Genomic DNA, 19,903 nt, shown 5'->3' with positions numbered 1-19,903 from the left:
TATTAATTGATGTTTGCATGCTCGTCCATGAAAACATGACCTGTTGTATTTCATTTGATAGCTATATCAATGTTCAGAAAGCGTATGGGATGGTAGTATAGTTCAGTAAGAGGATGACGGTAGTGCCAAGTATCCCTTCCTTTTCATATTTGAATTTCAGGAGGACATGGACATGTTTTTAGATTGTGTGTTTGCACAAGGCCTCACAGCTGCGTGCAGATTTTTTAAATCAACCCATGGTGAGGAGGAGCAGGGGCGACGCACTACCTACGGGAAAGGAAAAAAAAAAAATCCTGATGTATAAATAAAATTTCCTTTCCTAAATGCTATCTTTTTTTTCTGTCGGATTCTACCACTAGACCGTCTGATCTGCCTTTGAATGTCATTGTCCAATCAGGTAACAGCCAAGCTGTCAGGCAAAAGTCGTGCTTCAAATGGCCCCGCCCCTTCTGGGCGATTTGGTGCGAAATGAAAATCGCCCCAGACCTCTCCCATTGACTCCCATGTTAAATCCATTTTTTCACAAAACAGAGCTCTCAATGCATTCTCTATGGCTTCCGGGAGGGCTCGCCCCTCCATGCCGTGTCATAAGTAATAAAGCGTATGATAACGTCATACAGCTCGACAGAGGCATATTCTGTCAAGATGGCTCCTGTTCAGTGCAACAACTCAATTCTCTCTTTGACAGAAACTCCTTTTTAGTCGGCGTACTAATGAAGATACATTGACAACAAAACAATTAGGACTTCATAGACCAAATGTATCCATTCAACAGGTTTCTACAAAGGGAGGGAAATCCTACATCCAAGAATTGGAACGAAAGAAAATCGCGGTCGTGAAGTGGCTAACACGGTCTGTATTTCTATATACCACTGTCACTTTTCATAGGTTTCACAGTGTGTTTCACAGTGTGTTTCACAGTTGGCTTCTTGCACTAACACTAAATAATTATTCATGTGATGACTTATTTTGCTCTTGTAAGACAATACTTTCAAGATCAGTCAATAAATATTGTTGGTTTTGACATATGTTGCCCCCTTCTTTATGTTGTTACTGGTCATATAATGTGTCCTGTTAAGCTATGTTACATCATACAACATTTGAGACATGTGGATAATAAAAAAGTGGGATAATTTAATGTGGAGCCACATCATGTTTGCTTATGAAGGCTCCTGGATGCAACTTTCTTCCATAGCTTTCCACCTGTAACTTGCTACTCTAGCTATGTTGCAAGAGGGGAAAGTTTACTGTTGTGTGCTGCCAATAGTGGACAAAAAGGTATTGCTGTATGAGTTAATCACCTAACTTAATCATTATAAAAAAAAATTGCCCCCCTGAGAATTTTTTCACTAGAGTGAAGCAAGGGATCCCGAGTAATTGTTGGTTCATGACCTCAGCATACAGAGACCCTCCACCTGAAGACTTATTTTCCTGCAATCACCCGACACTAAATATCTTACATTGAAATAAAAGATAAAACAACCCTGTACACTGTCATAGTTCTGCAATGTTTATATGTGTATTTTGTTTTTAAATGTAATGTAAGCTAAGTTGCATTGAAACAGAGGTGGACATATGGTTCTGTGCAAAAGTTTTAGGCAGGTGTGAAAAAATGCTGTAAATCATCGAGTCTGTCTGGGATTATATGAAGAGACAAAAGGATTTGAGGAAGCCTACATCCACAGAAGATCTGTGGTTAGTTCTCCAAGATGTTTGGAACAACCTACCAGCTAAGTTCCTTCAAAAACTGTGTGCAAGTGTACCTAGAAGAATCACACCAAATATTGATTTGATATAGATTTATCTTCTGTTCATTCACTGCATTTTATAAATTGATGAAAAAATGAACTGTTAACACTTCCATTTTGAAAGCATTCTTAGTTTACAGCATTTTTTTCACACCTGCCTAAAACTTTTGCACAGTACTGTATATCAGAGACAGTTTAATTATGAAAGAAAATGAATTTAAATAAATTGATATTGGAGAAAGTATTGATGGCATACGTGTTGTAAATAAACCAAGTGTTTCGACATTCAGAGCTAATTGTTGGCCAAGCCTTATATTCAGACTCACGTAAAAACACGTTAGTTACATTTTCTTAATCTACCCACCGATGTATTTATCTAGTAAATTATGCCGCTGTATTTAAAATCAGGTTTGGTAAAAGGTAAGTCTTGTAGCTACAGTCGCTAGCTAGCTAGCATCAGGTGAATAAACTAAACTTTATTTTTGTATTGCAACTGATGATTAGTTTATATCGTTGTGTCGTTGATTACCAAAAAACGAGTGAAAAACTAAGTGTTGGTACTGTATTACTCGATAGTGGTGGTAATTCATTATTAATGGGGTCCTACCGGCAAATAATCGGCCAGCAAATAAATTCTGACAATGAAGTAGCGGAATTTAATACTCCGTTGACAAATGAGCAGTCGAAACGTCACAATCGCGACAGACAAAATGGCGTCTCTATGACGTACCTAGTAGACATTGACGCCTAGTAGACATTTAACCCACAAAAGCATGGCCATCATCTTAGCTCTTCAATGACCCCTCGCTTATCAGGATAACCCAATCAGCCAGCGAGATACGCAAACCCGTAACTAATATCATAGGTTGACTGACCTGTCAGTCTGACACAACGCGTGCACCCAAAACTCTTTTACAGTTGCTATCATATGTCTATGGTTGCTATGGTAAACTATGCTAAGTCTGTATGTGGAAAACATATACTAATCCTTTCCTTGACTGGTCCACACGTGTGTCAATCATGTCTGTAGACCAATCAGATGCAAAGATATCCGAGTGCTCAACAGAGAAGGTGGGATGTAATCAGTAATTCACGTGCGTTTGTATTGCCGTTTAGCCACGCAAGTTTATGACAGTTCTCTAACAAAATGCAGTTGTACAACGAAACACATTTATTCTGCATTATCATGGCTTCTAAAAATAAAACAGAGAAACAGCCCAAAACAGATTGTTTTTATGGGGTAACAGTAGTATTGGAAGAGCTTCAACGGTTGGATGACGAGAAGTTTGAAATAAAGAGTCTGATAGAATCAGAAAGCAGCAAAAGTCACGGAAGAGTATGGAGAGGTCACAGAATATTTCTCCTCTAACTTTTGATTGGGATGAGATTTCAGTTCCAAATTTGTTCAGGTGATGGCAAACCCTTGTGGGCACTCAATTATATGACAAAACTGGCAATTCCAATTCAATGTCCCACTTACATCCACAGTAATCTAGATCTAAAAGAAAAAAAATGAGGGGCCTACATTTTGGGAAGGTTATCAACATCTTTCTAAAATTTTAGATAGCATATATGGTACTCTAATGGTATTTTTTCATAGCTTGAGGGGTAATCTGTAACATCAAATTGAAATTTGCCACCATACTATGCCTAAGACTCAAAAGTAGGCCTTGAAATTTGGGCATGGAATTTAAGGTAGAATTTGCCCCAAAAAAATCAAGGTTCTAACAGAACCTATCGCTGTGGTTGTCATGGCGTGGTCCGTCCAACAACATAGTTTCTTAAGCCGCAGTGATGTCTTATTAGCATGCCATGATACAGTACACAGATGCTTATGTTAGCTTACAAACCATTGGCCACTAGCGTTGCTAGCTGGCTTTATGGCTCTGACAGACCAGCCATCTCAGACACTGTAAGCTCCTTGCGAAGTTAGGTTAGCGACAAGTGGAGACATTCATTCTTCAGCAAAGTCGGCAACCGGAGGACTAAACATGGGTTTACTTTACATTACTGAACTAGCTTGCAGAAAACAACTATTTTGTATTATATCAAAAGTACGTTTTCTTGCTGTACCAGTTAACAGAAACACCACATCGGTATTCACTGTAAAAGCTGCTACTTTAGCTAATTCAGAAAGCTAGTCAACAGCTCCCTCATCTAGCTCTGACAACTTTTTTTCTAACAAAGTTCTGCTGAGAATGACAGCGTTTGGTTTGACAAAGTTTTGTGTGAGAATGACGGCGTTTGGTTTGACAAAGTTTTGTGTGAGAATGACGCTGTTTGGTTTGACAAAGTTTTGTGTGAGAATGACACCGTTTGGTTTGACAAAGTTTTGTGTGAGAATGACACCGTGTTGTCTGAGAATGTCAGAGGTTTTTCTGAGACTGAAGCCGTTTCGCCTGAGTCTGAAGACTTTTGGTCTGAGACCTGACGCCTTTTCGTTTGAGTCTGACACTTGAGTCTGAGATCTGAGGATGTCCTATAATGAACACCGTACAGGCTGTCCTTTCTGGTAGCTCACAACATATCCCAGTAGACAAACACTAATTACATACTGAAGGAGGGGAATGTTTATATATAGTCAAACACTTCTTTTAGATAATAAGGTAGGGAGGGAGTTTTCCGTCAGTTTAAGAAGCCTTTATTGCCTATCCTTACCAATGACTGAGTCAGTTATAGGAGAATCTAGCAATGGATGGAAATATAATCTAAATATCTGTGTTTTCTTTTAGTTGATTTAAGTGTTATGCATACAGCAACTGTTGGTTATTATTGATTTTTTTAACAACATGTCAAATGTGACCTTCATCCTAGAAGCCTATAAAAGGATACATGAGCAAAGATTCCTCTTTGTTGCCGTCTTGGCTTCATTATATCCAGTTATTGTTATTGCCAACATACTCATAATTTATGTCATATGTGCTGAGGGAGAATTACACAAACCAATGTATATTCTTATCTGTAATTTAGCATGTATTAACTTGTATGGAGGAAGTGGATTGACTCCTTTTATCATATACAACATTTTGTCTGGGACATTTCAAATACAATGGCTTGCATGCCTTGTGCAAATATTCTCCATTAACACATATGGGGGATGTGAAATCATTAATTTAACAGTGATGGCTTATGACAGATACATTTCCATTTGCTCCCCTCTAACATACCAAAAGATAATGTCTCCTTCAAAAGTAATTCTATTCGTTGCTTTCATTTGGCTGTTACCATTTCTTAGATGTGTAGTTACCTTATTGATCACTGCAAACTTAAAAATGTGTGGATTTGTAATTGAAAAAGTGTACTGTGATAATTATTCACTGGTCAAGCTAGCTTGCTCGGGTGTTTCACAAGTTAATATTTATAGTGCAACTGTAACATTCTTCTCTGTTATGCCACCACTTGTCATCATTGTCTATTCTTACATAAAAATAATCATAATCTGTTCAACTTTAACAAGAACTGGGCAAGCCAAAGCAATGAGCACTTGTGTTCCACACCTTATTGCAATAGTGAACTTCTTCATAGGCTGCTCTTTTGAATTATTTCAAAGTCGATTTGACATGACTCATCTCCCATATACAATTCGTGTGGTACTGTCCTTGTATTTCCTTATTCTTTCACCTGTGTTGAATCCTATTCTGTATGGAGTTAGAACTCAAAAGATAAAAGACGCCATGGAGAAAAAAGTATGGAAGACAAGGAGAGCTGTTACAACTAACATACATCAAAAATGGTGACAAAATAATATGAATGTTTTGATGCATTACAATAAATGTGTGATATTATTGTGTAATTATGATTTAATTTTCTTGGAAAAATTAAATCACCACATCATTTGAAAGTATCTGTGTGTGTGATGACATGCTTTCAGTCCAAATTCTGTTGTGCCTGATGGAATGACATGGCAGAGAAACCACCTTCCACTTTTATTAATGTATATGGACAGCCAGCTCTGTCTGTCTGACCAAAAAAGGACACTCTAATGATATGACAGACAGAGACAAAAAATGACAGATAAACATCATGTCTGAACCTGTGACTCTCTATTTCCAAATAGTTTTTGATGTGTCGGCCTTATGAAAGTGGTTTATGTCTGGTGATATTTTAAGTGATCCCAAGGACAGGACATGACATGCCAACCCATCATGTTGACCAAATGTATGTGGCCACAACACTGGATTTAATCAAAAAGCATAAAAAGTTTTATTTAAATAAGTAATTGCAATCATATATTGTTCTTATTTTTTTCATTATTATTCACCCTGTTTTTCTCACATTATCTCCTCGCACATTTCTCATGCCATAAACACCTTTCTAGAATTCACAGGTTCTCCCTAATGCCTTGCATATGGCCTATCGTGCGTTCAGGCCAGTCTGTTTTTTTTTTTTTACCGTTTTGATTATAAAACTGAAATGGTGCATGTATTATGCCAACAGAGTGAATAATAGAATTTGCGCAAATATCTGCAAATAAAGTGAATGGAAGTCAATGACAATAATAATATGTCCATGTGACCAATAAAAATGTAGTGACAGATAGCCTGATGCCGGCAACATTAGAGCCAAATCATGTTTTGGCTGGAGCAGTCCTTTACACTAAAGCTCACCAATTGTAGGTGGTGACCTGGCAATCTGCTCCAAATATTCTTCTCATTTTGTGGCCATGATGCACAAACACATGGAAAAGTTAAGGAACTGTTTGCATCTAGTCAAAACGCCACTATATTGCCACCCGCAGGATGAAAAAAAATATGCAGAAATAAGCATAGCAGGATGATAACCTACTGGATTACTATATAAAAAGACTTGCCCCTTTGCCCTTTGGAACTGCCCCCTCAGTCCTTTCATCCTGGTGCCGGGCCTGGTTAAAGATAACAGGATAAAATGTTCTAAAGTGAGTGGGGTAACATTGAGTGGGGTATCATTGGGCCTCGTTCTCGAATGCATTTAAGAAGAATTTAGGAAGGAATTTCTTCTGAACTCCACTTACGATGTTTTAGGGACAAATTTGGCATTCATGAAAGTTTTCTCATCTGGGATTCGTTCTGATCTTAGACCAGAATTTCAGAACGCTAAATAGCAGTCGTAAATCGGCCAGAGTTTTCTTAAATGCAATTCCTCAAAAAAACACCAGATGCTGAATTTGCGAGAAATCGTTGGTGATTGCGTTAAAATCAACTCTACAGCCAGTGTGGTTAGTACGTCATTTCCTGTTTATTTATCTCTGAAAAATCTGTGTGTCTTTAAAAGTGATTGTAACCCCCCCCCCACCCACCCCCATTTTTTCCTTCTGTGAGGCGCATTGTGTTACCTCCCGGTGTGAAATGTGCTGCACAAATAAAGTTTGATTTGATTTGATTTGATCCTCAGATTTAAATAATTATAATAATAATAAATACGAGAATATTTGTATCATTAACAATTACGTTTCACATTTATAGTCATGATTCTACGAGGGATCGCAATGTCATAAAATAAATAAAAGCACTACACGAACACTGCAAATGTAAGTGAATAAATAAATAAGCACTAAATTCAGGTGCACAAGAACGCGCGTTGAATTTAAGAATCCTCATTCGGGGGAGCACAGCTGAGAACATTTCGGCTGTGTAAGAACCCATTTTCATGAATCAACTTACGTTGGTCTTCCGAAGTCTGTAAGAAAACATTTCAGAAGACACTTCAGAAAATGTTAGAGAATGAGGCCCATTGTACTTTTTCTAATAGGTCGGAAAATCTCGACTTCTGAGTTTGTCTGAGTTGCAGCATAACTGTAGAATCTGAGTTCAGATTTAATCTTCAAAAATTACAAAGATATTTTTTTTCAGATTTCAAGGTACCATTGTAGTAGGATTTACTTCCAATGACAATAAATATTGGAATGCATTGTATTAAATATCTACATGTTTTTAATACAGCAAAAAGAACATATATATATAAATATGGGGCTGGGGTGAAGACCTAAAATGATAAAAGAAATAAAATACCAAAATACAAAGGCTGAATTCTCAGTGCTGGCAATTACCTATGCTGAAATGTTGCTTATATTTAGTTGACTTGCATGTCTTTAATATATCTATATTTCAACTTTGTGGCTTGATGACCACAATAAACATAATTTTTATTTGTATTAAGTATATGTAGGTACATAACACAGTTCATATTGTTTTTTCTTTTCTTTTTGAGATGTTTCCACAGAAGAGGTCCTTTGAAATCTCAAGGTTTGTCCTGATCTTGTTTTTTTACATGCAGTCTATACAGTGTGTTGTTGGTGTGTAGAAAAATCATGATTTAGGATTTAGGATTTTATTAGGATCCCCATTAGCTGATGCAGAACATCAGCTACTCTTCCTGGGGCCCACACAAAACATAAAACATGCCAACAGATAAGACCATTACAGACAAAACGTCTTGGTTACTTACGTAACCTCGGTTCCTTAAGCAGGAACCAGATATAACAGTATGGTACATGACGTCAGTCATGGGGTACAAATCGAAGCATTTATCTATTCACGCCTGAAAGGCCGCGAGATCTGTCAGCGCGCGCTCCTGGCCCCGCCTGCCAGGAGTACTATAATATCATTACGCGCCCTCAGATCTGCCTTGGAAAGAAACTGAGCAAGACAATCAATCCAAGGTAACACTGTACACGCCAACTTTGTTATATCTGGTTCCTGCTTAAGGAACCGAGGTTACGTAAGTAACCGAGACGTTCCTTATTGCAGTTCACTGCGATATAACAGTATGGGACCCTATACATTCCCGGGTGATAATACAGTGGCAGCCAATTACACACACCAGCTTTACTGAAGCCTTTGCCCTCATAGAGGTTCATACGGCCGCTGGCGGTGAACATATTAACAGGGCAACCTTTGTCATAGGCGGCAAGGATCGCGATCCTGCGCCTGTAGGAAACCACCCTGGAGTGTTTCATGTGCAACAAACATGTAGACACCGATGAACACACTTATCATATACATCGTTCTCAGGTCAGAGGATTCAGAGATCGCTTGCCTGCAGAACACCATGAATTTAACAGGGCCACCTTTATCATAGGCGACAGGGATCAGTGATCCTGCGCCCGTAAGAAAACCCTGGGATGTTTCATGTGCAACATAACATGTAGACACTAATGAACACACTTATCATATATATCGTTCTCAGGCCAAGGGATTCAGAGATCGCTTGCCCGCAGAACGCTATGAAGAAAACTAGGTTCAGCCACATCTAACATATAGAATCTAATGAAAGTGTGGCGAGAACTCCAGCTTGCAGCTTTGCAAATATCTTCCACTGAGACGCCCTTTAGTAAGGCCCAGGAAGACGAGACCCCCCGCGTAGAGTGCGCATGCAACTTCTCCGGGGGATCTAAAGACAAGCTCTTATAAGACAACACGATAGCCTCTACTATCCAACGGGAGAGGCTCGGTTTTGATAGAGGTCTGCCTTTTGCGCGTGCACCGAAGCACACGAATAGCTGATCTGACTGTCTGGAAGCTCTAGTGCGCTCTGCGTAACAGCGGAGAGCGTGCACTGGACAGAGCTTATTCAAACGTTCCTCCTCTGCTGACGCAAAAGGAGGAGGAGAGAAAAACTGCCAATTCAATCACCTGATTGCGGAATGGGGTTACCACCACTTTAGGTGTGTAAGCAGCATTAGGTCGTATAACCACTCTGTCACCAGCGATCGAGAACTGAAGGCACGATGGACTGACTGACAGGGCTTGCATGTCACCAACGCGTTTTGCTGACGTTAACGCCAGCAGCAGCGCGGTCTTTAAAGAGACAAACTTTATGTCCACTGTCTCCAGGGGCTCGAACGGAAGCCCTGTGAGAGCACGTAACACCACCAGCAGATCCCAAGAGGGTATGAGGTGTCTCTCTGGCACCCTGAGCCGTCTCACCCCCGCCATAAAGCGTGACGCTAGCGGGTGACTGCCAGGAGAACTGCCATTAATGCCTGCGTGGCAGGCTGAAATGGTAGCCATGTACACTTTGAGAGTAGAAGCCTCCTTCCCCTCATCAAACAACTGCTGTAGGAATTCTAGAATAACGCCCAGCGCGCAGTTAATGGGGTCGTGCTGACGCGCAGCACACTACCGCTTAAAACTGCGCCACTTCAGCGTATACAGAGCCCGTGTTGATACAGCTCGGGCACTCTGTATTGTAGCCACCACCGCGTCCGACAAGCTCTGAGACGCCACCACTCCGGATGGGGGTGCCACACTGTCCTGTGCGCCTGCGTTAGGAGGTCTCTCCGTAGAGGCAGCTCCCAAGGCTGCTGCACTGACATATTGACCAGATCTGCTGCCCACGGCTGGTTGGGCCAGTGGGGGGCTATCAATATCAATTCCCTGCCCACGTGCCTCGCTGCCCACAGGAGCAGGCGAGTTGCCCAATGGTGTAATGACGGGGAGCGCACTCCGCCCTGGCGATTTATATAAGCCAAGGTCGCAGTGTTGTCCGTCCTCACTAGTACATGCTGACCCCTCAGCCTGGGCAGAAAGTGTTGTAGAGCTAGGACTACTGTTCGCAGCTCTAACACATTCATGTGAGACGCGGCCTCTGTCACAGACCAGAGACCGTTCACGCCTCTCCCTTCGCAGACAGCTCCCCAGCCTTTGGTGGAAGCGTCTGTGGTCACCACCACGCGCCGCGACACTATGCTCACCAGGGCTTTCCTGCATCTGGAGGACACCAATACTCTGCGATGCCTGTCTGTGACTGCGTTGAGCTTCATAGACAGGTACCATATTTGGAATGGCCGCATACGCAACATCCCCAACGGGAGCGCTATAGCGGCCGACGCCATCATCCCTAACAGGCGTTGGCAGCGCAGCGACGAGACTGACTGTCCCCGTCGGAACTGGCGCACGCATGTTCTGATGGCATTTATCCGTTCTTGAGACAGCCTGACCTCCATGGAGGTGGAGTCTAAGATCATACCCAGAAAAAGCGTAACTTGCCTGGGGCAGAGAACGCTTTTTTCTCTGTTCATAACAAAGCCCAGTCGATACAGGTGCGCCACCCCTAGATGGCCATCCTGCACTGCTGCAGCCTTTGAATGAGAAGCAATTAACCAGTCGTCCAAATAATTGTAAACGCGTAAGCCGCGTAGACGTAATGGGGCGATAGCTGCCTCTACGCACTTTGTAAATACCCTCGGCGCTAGGGACAGGCCGAATGGGAGTGCGTTGAATTGGTACGCTATTCCTCCGAACGCAAACCTCAGATATCTACAATGTCTGTGGCGGATCGGAATGTGGAAATAAGCGTCTTTTAAGTCTATCGTGATAAACCAATCGTTTGGCCTTATAAACTGCACAAGCCTGCGTGGGGTCAACATTCTGAACCGAAGCGGCATGAGTGCTTTGTTTAACACACGTAGATCTAATATTGGCCGATAATTCCCGTCTCTTTTGGGTACGAGGAAGTAACGGCTGTAGAAGCCTGCATTTCTCTCCTTGGGAGGGACTCTGCTTATAGCCTTCTTTCTGAGCAGGGAGATGATCTCCGTAGGAAGTGAGACTGTTCTCGCCACACCACAGACTGTATCACTCTGCTGAATGGCGGAGGGGAACGGGCGAATTGCAGCACGTAACCCCTTGTGATCGTTTTTAGCACCCATGGTGACACTGCGCATGCGCGCCAACTCTCCGCACAACCAGTGAGGTTGTGCTCTGAGTTGAATTTGTCGGGGACTAACCCGCTCATGGTCAATGAGTCTAAGCCTAGATCTACACCCACTCCGCCTAGGGAGGGAGACGAGATCTGGGGCTGCCCCCTCATGTTTTTGAAAAAAAATTGGGGGTGCGATTGCACTGTGTGGATCGCGGGGGGAGTTGCACAAGCATGCCTGGGCACTGCGCCATCTGGGACAGGAGTTAGGACATATGATTGTGGTGCTTGTGAAAACCTGCTTACCGTGCTGGACATGATTTCCACATGTGAGCGACGGGCTGCCGCGGAGCCTGAGCTGCGCCCTGGGCAGGGCGTGCAGCTGGCCGCTGTGCTGCAGGCTGCGCTGGAGGGCGGAAGGGGTGTCTCTGCCAGCCTCGCCCGGTGGATACCTTTGCTGGAGGCGCTGGCGAGCGGAACCCGCTTCTCTTCTGGCCCGGTGCGGGTGTGGTGTGTCCTGAGGAGGACGTCTCACCCGTGCCACTAGAGCGAGGCATCCAAGCCTGGAACTTGGCAGCCATTGTGACCACTGCCTCCCCGAAGGCGCCCTGGACAGAGTCAGCGTCGAGGAGTGGTGCTTTTTCTCTGTCTGACAGCTTAGCCAGTGATAGCCACAGAGACCTCTGGGTAGCCACCGCGGCACCCATCACCCTCCCCAGTGCCTGTGCCGTGCACCGAGTTAGTCTGAGCGACAGATCCGTCGCGCGACGGAGTTCTGCCACAGACGGGTGATCTTCCCCCAGCGACAAGGCAAGCTCAGTCAGGAGCTTTGCCTGGTAGCGCTGTAGCAATGCAGCCGTATTGGTCGTGCAGGCAGCCTGCCCTGCAGCCAAGTAGGACTTCTCTGCCAGCTGAGCCTGGTGTCTGCCCACCCGCGTGGGCAGGAGAGGCTTCTGGCCGAGACGCATCGTGGGGGATGCGGACGAGAGGTAGCCCGCTACTGCATCCTCCACCTGAGGAAAGGAGAGGTAGCCCCTCTCCTTAGCCATGTGGAGCTGCATGTAGGGCGCGAACCCCGGCACCGGCGCTCGGCCTGAGTAGGGTATCGCCCATGTCGCCTGCAGTTCCTCGTGCACCTCCTCGAAAAAGGGGATGCAGCTGGGAACTGACGCGGCGGAGCCAGCATAGAACTCCCCGTCCAGCAGCGAGGACCGCACACTGGGAGGGGGAGGGAGAGGGAGCCCGAGGCAGCTGGCTGCTCTCAGCGCAACCTCGTGGAGTTGCTGGCCCAGGAGCCGAGACGAGGTAGGAGGTGTCTCCACCCGCACCCTGACGTCATGGCTCGTCTGCATTGCTTCAGCGATTGAGCTGTGCCCATCGGAGAAGTCTAGCAGACTATCATCATCCAGGCTGATGTCCAGCTCGAGTTCAGGCTGGACACCGCTTGGCTGAAGCTCCTCAGCCTCGCTGCCCGCAGCCCCAGGGCTGACAGGCGGCGGAGACGGGGAGAGACCCGGGAGCGGAGCTGCCGCCGCAAGGCGACTGCTCACGCTCACCAAGTCCAAGGCTGAAGACGCACTCATTCCCACGGGGGCGTCAGCCCTGGATGGAACCAGTGCAGTCTCCTCGGCGTCCTTGCGCTTCCAGAACGCAAGGCGCCCGGTAGCCTTAGCTAGCGGGAGGCTAGCACAGATGGAACAGACAGGGGCTTTGCCCGAAAGCGCGCCCTCCGCGTGGTCCCTGCCTAGGCAGGTCACGCACCGACGGTGGCGGTCGCCCTTGGGACGGACGTGACCGCAGTCGGGGTAGTGTCTGGCCATCTTTTTTTCAATCTGAAAGTAGAGAAGAATGTTAAAACACAAGCACACTATCTGCGACGAACACGTTGTTAGCAAGCTAGCAGGCTAGTCAGAGACTTAGCCAGCCAGGCAGCCAGGATAGCAGCCACTACTTTCAAAATGAAGTTAAGCCAATGAATTTCGTAGCGCCCTGAGCTAGTGAGGGTTAAGGAACCCGGATAACTCACCAACCCGTAGAGAGCGAAAGCACACAAAACTCTTTTGACTGTGGTAGAGCGTTTGAGATATGCTTGGAGATGTTCACTCCGTCTTGCGAAGTTTCAAAAGAGGCAGATCTGAGGGCGCGTAATGATATTATAGTACTCCTGGCAGGCGGGGCCAGGAGCGCGCGCTGACAGATCTCGCGGCCTTTCAGGCGTGAATAGATAAATGCTTCGATTTGTACCCCATGACTGACGTCATGTACCATACTGTTATATCGCAGTGAACTGCGATAAGGAACAACCAAATTATATTAAAATCAGAAAAGTATAAACAACAATATTCTATACATATTTGTATTCATATAAACTTATATGTATTAATATACACTAAATTCTAGTGCTGTCAGTTAAACGCGTTATTAACAGCGTTAACGCAAACCCATTTTAACGCCGTCATTTTTTTTCCGCAATATTTTTTTTTTTTTAGATTAACGTTCTTTTTGACCTCGCAAACTGTGTAGTAGGCTAACGTCACGGTTTGAGTGAATGGTGAGCGCGAAACGGCGAAATAGATCATAAAAAGCTTCTGAATGGAAAGTTTACTTTTCAAAGTTGTGTTGTGCAAAAGAAGCGAGCTTCACTGTTGTCTGAAAATGTCCACAGGCAACTGGCTGAAAGCAAGGAAGTAGTCGGCTTACCTTTTATTGGTAACCTAACTGTTACGATTCACTGTTTCTGAAATAAGAGGCCTGACTGCTATGTTCCCAGAAAACTTGAAAAAAAGAAAATATTAAGCCATGGTTTAACTGCACTATAGGCTGAGTCCTTGTTTACCTGAAATGTGCACTTTATAATTTTATTTTGTACCGCCCTGTTTGGCAATGTTGGTTTTCAATAAAATAAAACATTTGCATAAAGCAAGCCAATCCACTTTTCCATGTTGATAAGGGCATTCAAATAAAAATAAAATGATGGAAAAAATTAATAAATGAAGGGACATTTAATTACGATTAATCGCGACTAATTTTGAGTTAACTATGACATAAATGCGATTAATCGCGATTAAATATTTAAATCGTTTGACAGCACTACTAATTTCATAAACATTTAATATATATACACAAATTGAAATCTTACAACATATTTATATACATAAAAAAGGGCGTGGTGGAATGTTCAAAATGTGGTTACAGGCGTTGGGCTATCAGGTGTTGCTTCACTTGTTTTTCAAAGCTTGCTTTATTGAGTGCTTTAGCAATCTGAGCTGGAAGAGAGGTCCATGCAATCATGGCTTGATATAATACTGATTGTGTTCTACATTTAGGAACTGTGTAGCGACCTCTGGTGGCATGTCTGGTGGGGTAAGTATGTACAGTGCCCTCCACAATTATTGGCACCCTTAGTGAATGTGACCAAACCAGGCTATGAAAAAATATGTCTTTGCTGTTTATCCTCTCGGTCTTTTACTCAAAATATTCACAAAAATCTTACCTTTTCATTGAAGTAAAATTATTGAAAGAATCTTTTTTTTTTTACATTAAATAAAATATTTTTCTCCAAAACATGGGTGCCACATTTATTGGCACCCCTAGAAAATCTTATAATTAAAATCTAACTGAAGTATATTACCAGTCATGTTTTACATTTTTAAGTTCACCTGTTTGATTAGGAACTCTTTAGTGGTCAACCATGACTTCCTGTTTCAGTCGGGTATAAATATGAGGTGACACAGGCCAAATACCCTTAGTCATTCTTTAAGATGGGAAAGACAAAAGAACACAGTGTCGAAGTGCGACAAAAAGTTGTTGAGCTGCAGAAATCCGGAAAAGGATATAAGAAAATATCTTAACAGTTGAAAATACCCATTTCCACAATCAGGGCAATAGTTAAGAAGTTCAAAGCGACAGGAGATGTAAGGAATCAGCCTGGAAGAGGACCTATCTGTAAATTGACCCCACGCACCGTGAGGAGGATTGTTCGACTGGCAAAAGAATCTCCAAGGATCACAGCTGGAGAATTGCAGAGGTAAATTGAGTCTTGGGTTCAGAAAGTCTCCAGAACTACCATCAGACGCCACCTCCATCACCACAAATTGTTTTGGAGGGTTGCCTGAAAAAAGCCTCTGCTGTCAATCAACAACAAACTAAAGCGCCTACAGTTTGCCAAATGTAAGTCAGACTTTCAATGGGACCGAGTTATATGGTCAGATGAAACCAAAATAAAGCTTTTTGGCAACAAACATCAAAGGTGGGTTTGGCGTTGTCATGGCCTACTGGCTATGCCTGTTACCTGCTCTTTTTCCATCTATGTTGTAGGCGTGGCTGCAGCAGGCCATGAGTGGAAAAGTGATTACACCTGGGCCCGGCGTCTCCACGGGCTATAACATCCACCAGAGAGAGAAGGGGGTCGCGCACTGCGTTGTAATAATAAAAGACCGTATCTCGTTGAAACTTAAAACTGTGTCCTCGCAACTTTTTTGTCATGGCTTAGAGTCAAGGTCATGACAAAATGGGGGCTCGTCTAGTTCTGAACCCGGCTGTTAATGTGAGTAGATACTGATCTTTAGAGCATTAAAATCACGTAGTGAGTTCGCACGTTCCACTCAGCTGATGCCTCGCGGTGGGAGGTAAAAATAAATAAATAAATAAAATTGTCTGTGTGGACGCAGTAGTTTTTTGTTTTCAGTATTGTGGGAGATTGGAAACAACATTCTACTTCTGTGTTCGTCAACAGTAGGTGAGTAAGTGTTGACTGCTGCACTGATACGATAAGTAGCGAAGGTGTGTTCCTGTTGAGGGTAGTGGCGTTATCCTTGGGATTTCGCCTATAATGGTGGTAGTGTTGTGGTGAAGACGGTTAGAGCATTCGTCTCGGGTGCGCTCCGTGGCTCAAGCGGAGTTACCAGATAATGGTCGCTCTTGTTTGGCTGTCGGGCTTGCGCTTAATAACCCACCGTCATTAGCTGCATGAAGAGCTAGGTTTAGTTAGCTAGGTAGTTGGGCCTCAGATAGTTAGAGGAATGCACCTTGCGCTACTGTTGTTGTTGGGAAGTTGTGCAGTTAGTCTCGCCTGCTTATTGTTTGGCGTTGTGCGTGAATATTAAAATGCCGTCCGTAGAGGAGTTTGCTGCTGCTCCATCGCATGAAGCTTTAGACCAATGCTCTAAGGATCAGTTGCTTAAAATAGCTGAACATTATGAATTGCAAATTTCTAGCAGCTTTGCTAAGGATAAGGTGAAGGCAATTGTTAGGAGTAATTTAGCTGAATCTGGCATTTTGCCTGGAGTCGAAAAAACGGCTACATCCTCTTTTGCCTCTGTGTCCATGGAGGGGTTATCTTTTGAGCAGAGGAAAGAATTGTTACGGTTGCAAATTGACCACGAGAGGTTTAAGGTCAGTGCTGAACATGAGAAAGCTGTAACTGTAGAGAAGATTCGCCAGGAGACCGAACAAGTTAGGTTGGAATTTGAGCATAAACTCCAAATGGAGCGGGAGGCTAAGGTGCATGCACGGCCACACTCGAGGCTTGAAAGTGGTTCAGACGTCTCGAGTTTTGACGTGCTCGGTAATGTACGTTTGATGCCTACGTTTTCGGAAAGTGATCCAGACTCATTTTTTCTGTTGTTCGATCGGGTGGCAGAGGCACGCGAGTGGCCAGATTCTGTCCGCACATTAATGTTATCATCTGTGTTGACCGGTAGGGCTCAGGAAGTTTATTCTGCAATGTCTTCTCCTGAATGTGAGGATTATTTTAAAGTTAAAGATACAATTTTGAAGGCATATGAGCGTGTTCCTGAGTTTTACAGGCAAAGATTTAGAACGTGGAAAAAGGGCTACAAGCAAACTCACCTCGAGTTTGTGCGTGATTTAAAGTTGTTTTTTTCTCGTTGGTGTACGGCTGCAGAGGTGGATGACTATGATGGCTTACGTGAGCTCATTGTGTTGGAGCAATTTAAAAATTCGGTTCCTGAGCAGGTAGCTACACATATTAGTGAACAGAAGGTTCGTAAGGTACTTGAAGCAGCTGCAATTGCAGATGATTATGTATTAATTCACCAGAACACTAACGCTGCGGAACGCAGAGGGCAACCTGCGCCTGGGAGTGGCACTGGTGTGCCTGCTGGGGGCTTCACTGGCCAGAGTAGAACAGTTCAGTCTGGTGCTGGCAATTTTGGTGGGTTTCGTAGTGGAGATAAAGTTTGCGATGTGTGTCACAAGCGGGGTCATTTAAGGGCTGATTGTTATTCACTGAAATCTAGCAGATATCCATTTGGTCCGGGTATGCAAGCGAAGGGTGCAGGCTTGGCAGTACCTGGGCATCACCACGAGCCCAATGCAGTCCCCGTGGATTCACAAGTACAGTGTGCTGATACAGCTGTGTTAGATCCTTATGCACCGTTTGTAAGAATGGGGTATGTATCTATGGTGGGCAGTGATGTTGGGGTACCTGTTAAGATCCTGAGAGATACTGGGGCGTTTGACTCTTTTATCCGAGGAGGTGTGTTGCCATTGTCAAAGGAGACTGAGGTTGGCAGTTCTGTTCTTGTGCGGGGAATGGGAATGAGTGTTTTGCATGTGCCATTACACAAAGTCATCCTGCATTGCGATTTGTTCCAGGGTGAAACTGTGCTAGCTGTTCGCCCAGCACTGCCAATAAAAGGGGTCTCTGTGATTCTCGGTAACAACATTGCGGGTGCTCAGATGTGGCCCGATTGCTCTCCTGCCCTTCTTACAGAATCAAGGCCATGTTTGATGTCAGGGCCTGATGAATGCGAGAGGGACTTTCCTGACACGTTTGCAGCCTGCGCTGTTACACGCGCCATGGCGCAGGAGAAACCTGAACGTGCCACACCTGGTGAGTGTAGTGTTCCACTGAAGTTTTCATTTCCTATGTCTGACTTTCCTGTGTCTGTGCCCCGCAGTGAACTGGTCACAGAGCAGAACGCTGATCGATCATTGGCCGGGTTGTATGGCCAGGTACGTCCTCCTGGTGAAATGGAGGACAGTGCATGTGGTTACTTCCTTGAAGACTCCCTGCTGGTAAGGAAATGGACTGTACATGCAGCTGATGTTAGTGAGGATCCATTGTTCCAGATTGTTTTACCCACTAAGTGGCGGCATGCAGCGTTAAAAGTTGCTCATGATGAGGCCGGTCATTCTGGCATTGCTAAAACCTACGACCGTGTGCTGAGACATTTCTTTTGGCCTGGGTTGAAGAGAGATGTTGCAGCGTATGTGAAAACGTGTCATACATGTCAATTAACTGGTAAGCCAAACCAGGTTTTGAGGCCAGTGCCGCTGTACCCTATACCTGCTCTGGGTCAGCCATTTGATCATTTGATTATCGACTGCGTGGGGCCGTTGCCACGTTCGAAGTCTGGATCCCTTTATTTGCTAACTGTTATGTGTCAGAACACACATTACCCTGCTGCCTATCCTCTGCGTAGCATTTCAACAAAGCCCGTGGTGCGTGCGCTCTCTCAATTTATTTCCGTCTTTGGTATCCCAAAGATTGTTCAGTCTGACCAGGGTTCTAATTTCACGTCCCGTGTGTTTGCCCAGGTTTTGAAACAACTCCGTATCCAGCATCACCAGGCTTCAGCTTACCATCCCCAGAGTCAAGGGGCATTGGAACGTTTTCACCAGTCATTGAAGTCTCTCCTCCGTGCCTATTGTACAGAGCTGGGTAGGGATTGGGAGGAGGGGCTGCCATGGCTTATGCTGGCTGCTAGGGAGGTTACACAAGCAAGTATGGGTTTTAGCCCTAATGAGCTTGTTTTTGCTCACACTGTACGTGGCCCTTTGGCAGTGTTAGCTGACAACTGGAAGGAAGCTAAGCCTCCTGCAAATTTGATTGACTTTGTCAATGGTTTCCGTCGTCGCCTTTACCTAGCAGGGAACTTGGCTAAGGAGAGGTTGGCAGCTTCGCAGGTGAAGATGAAGGGCTGGTTTGATCGCCGCACGGAACAGCGTATTTTTGGAGAGGAGCTGGAGGTTCCGGAGTCAGTTCTGAGGCTTGGTCGGCTAAAGAACTCTGAAGCTCTTTCCCATCTAAATTTGCTGTGGTCACTTGTCTGCCACTAGGTCGGAAGAATTGATTGAACAGTTTCCCGTGTTTGTTCTCTGATACACCTGGGTGTACTCACTTGATTGAACATGACATTGACATGGGGGATGCCAAGCCCATTAGGCAGAGGTTCTATCGGGTGAATTCAGAGAAGTTGAAACACCTGGATGCGGAAGTGTCTTACCTGCTGGAGAATGGTTTGGCCGAGCCAAGCTCCTCCAGTTGGTCTTCCCCTTGTTTGTTGGTGCCTAAGGCTGACGGTACACTGCGTTTTTGTACCGACTATCGGAAAGTCAATGCGGTCACCAAGCCAGATTGTTTTCCCCTTCCTAGTGTAACCGGGTAGCTTTAGGACCCAGGAGTCCTAGGCAGCCCATGGCTGACGTGCCGTTTCCTTCAGACCCGCGATAGTTTAAATTGGCACGTAGTACTGGAGGCAATTGTTTGTTCTGCGGTTTACCTAACGATT

At 44.4% G+C, this 19,903-nt stretch overlaps 1 protein-coding gene across 1 annotated transcript; it reads left to right on the top strand.

Moving 5' to 3' along the window:
- Nucleotides 1-4,693: 4,693 nt before the first annotated feature.
- Nucleotides 4,694-5,485, top strand: LOC122133137 (olfactory receptor 4C12-like). The gene has a single exon (XM_042708619.1). The coding sequence runs from the start codon at nucleotides 4,694-4,696 to the stop codon at nucleotides 5,483-5,485; it is 792 nt and encodes a 263-aa protein (XP_042564553.1).
- The last annotated feature ends 14,418 nt before the right edge of the window (nucleotides 5,486-19,903 follow it).

Source organism: Clupea harengus, chromosome 9 (genome assembly GCF_900700415.2).
Source record: "Clupea harengus chromosome 9, Ch_v2.0.2, whole genome shotgun sequence".
In the NCBI taxonomy this organism is placed as follows: Eukaryota; Metazoa; Chordata; class Actinopteri; order Clupeiformes; family Clupeidae; genus Clupea; species Clupea harengus.
Note: the sequence above shows the minus strand (reverse complement) of the source record. Positions and strands in the feature narration are given on the sequence as shown.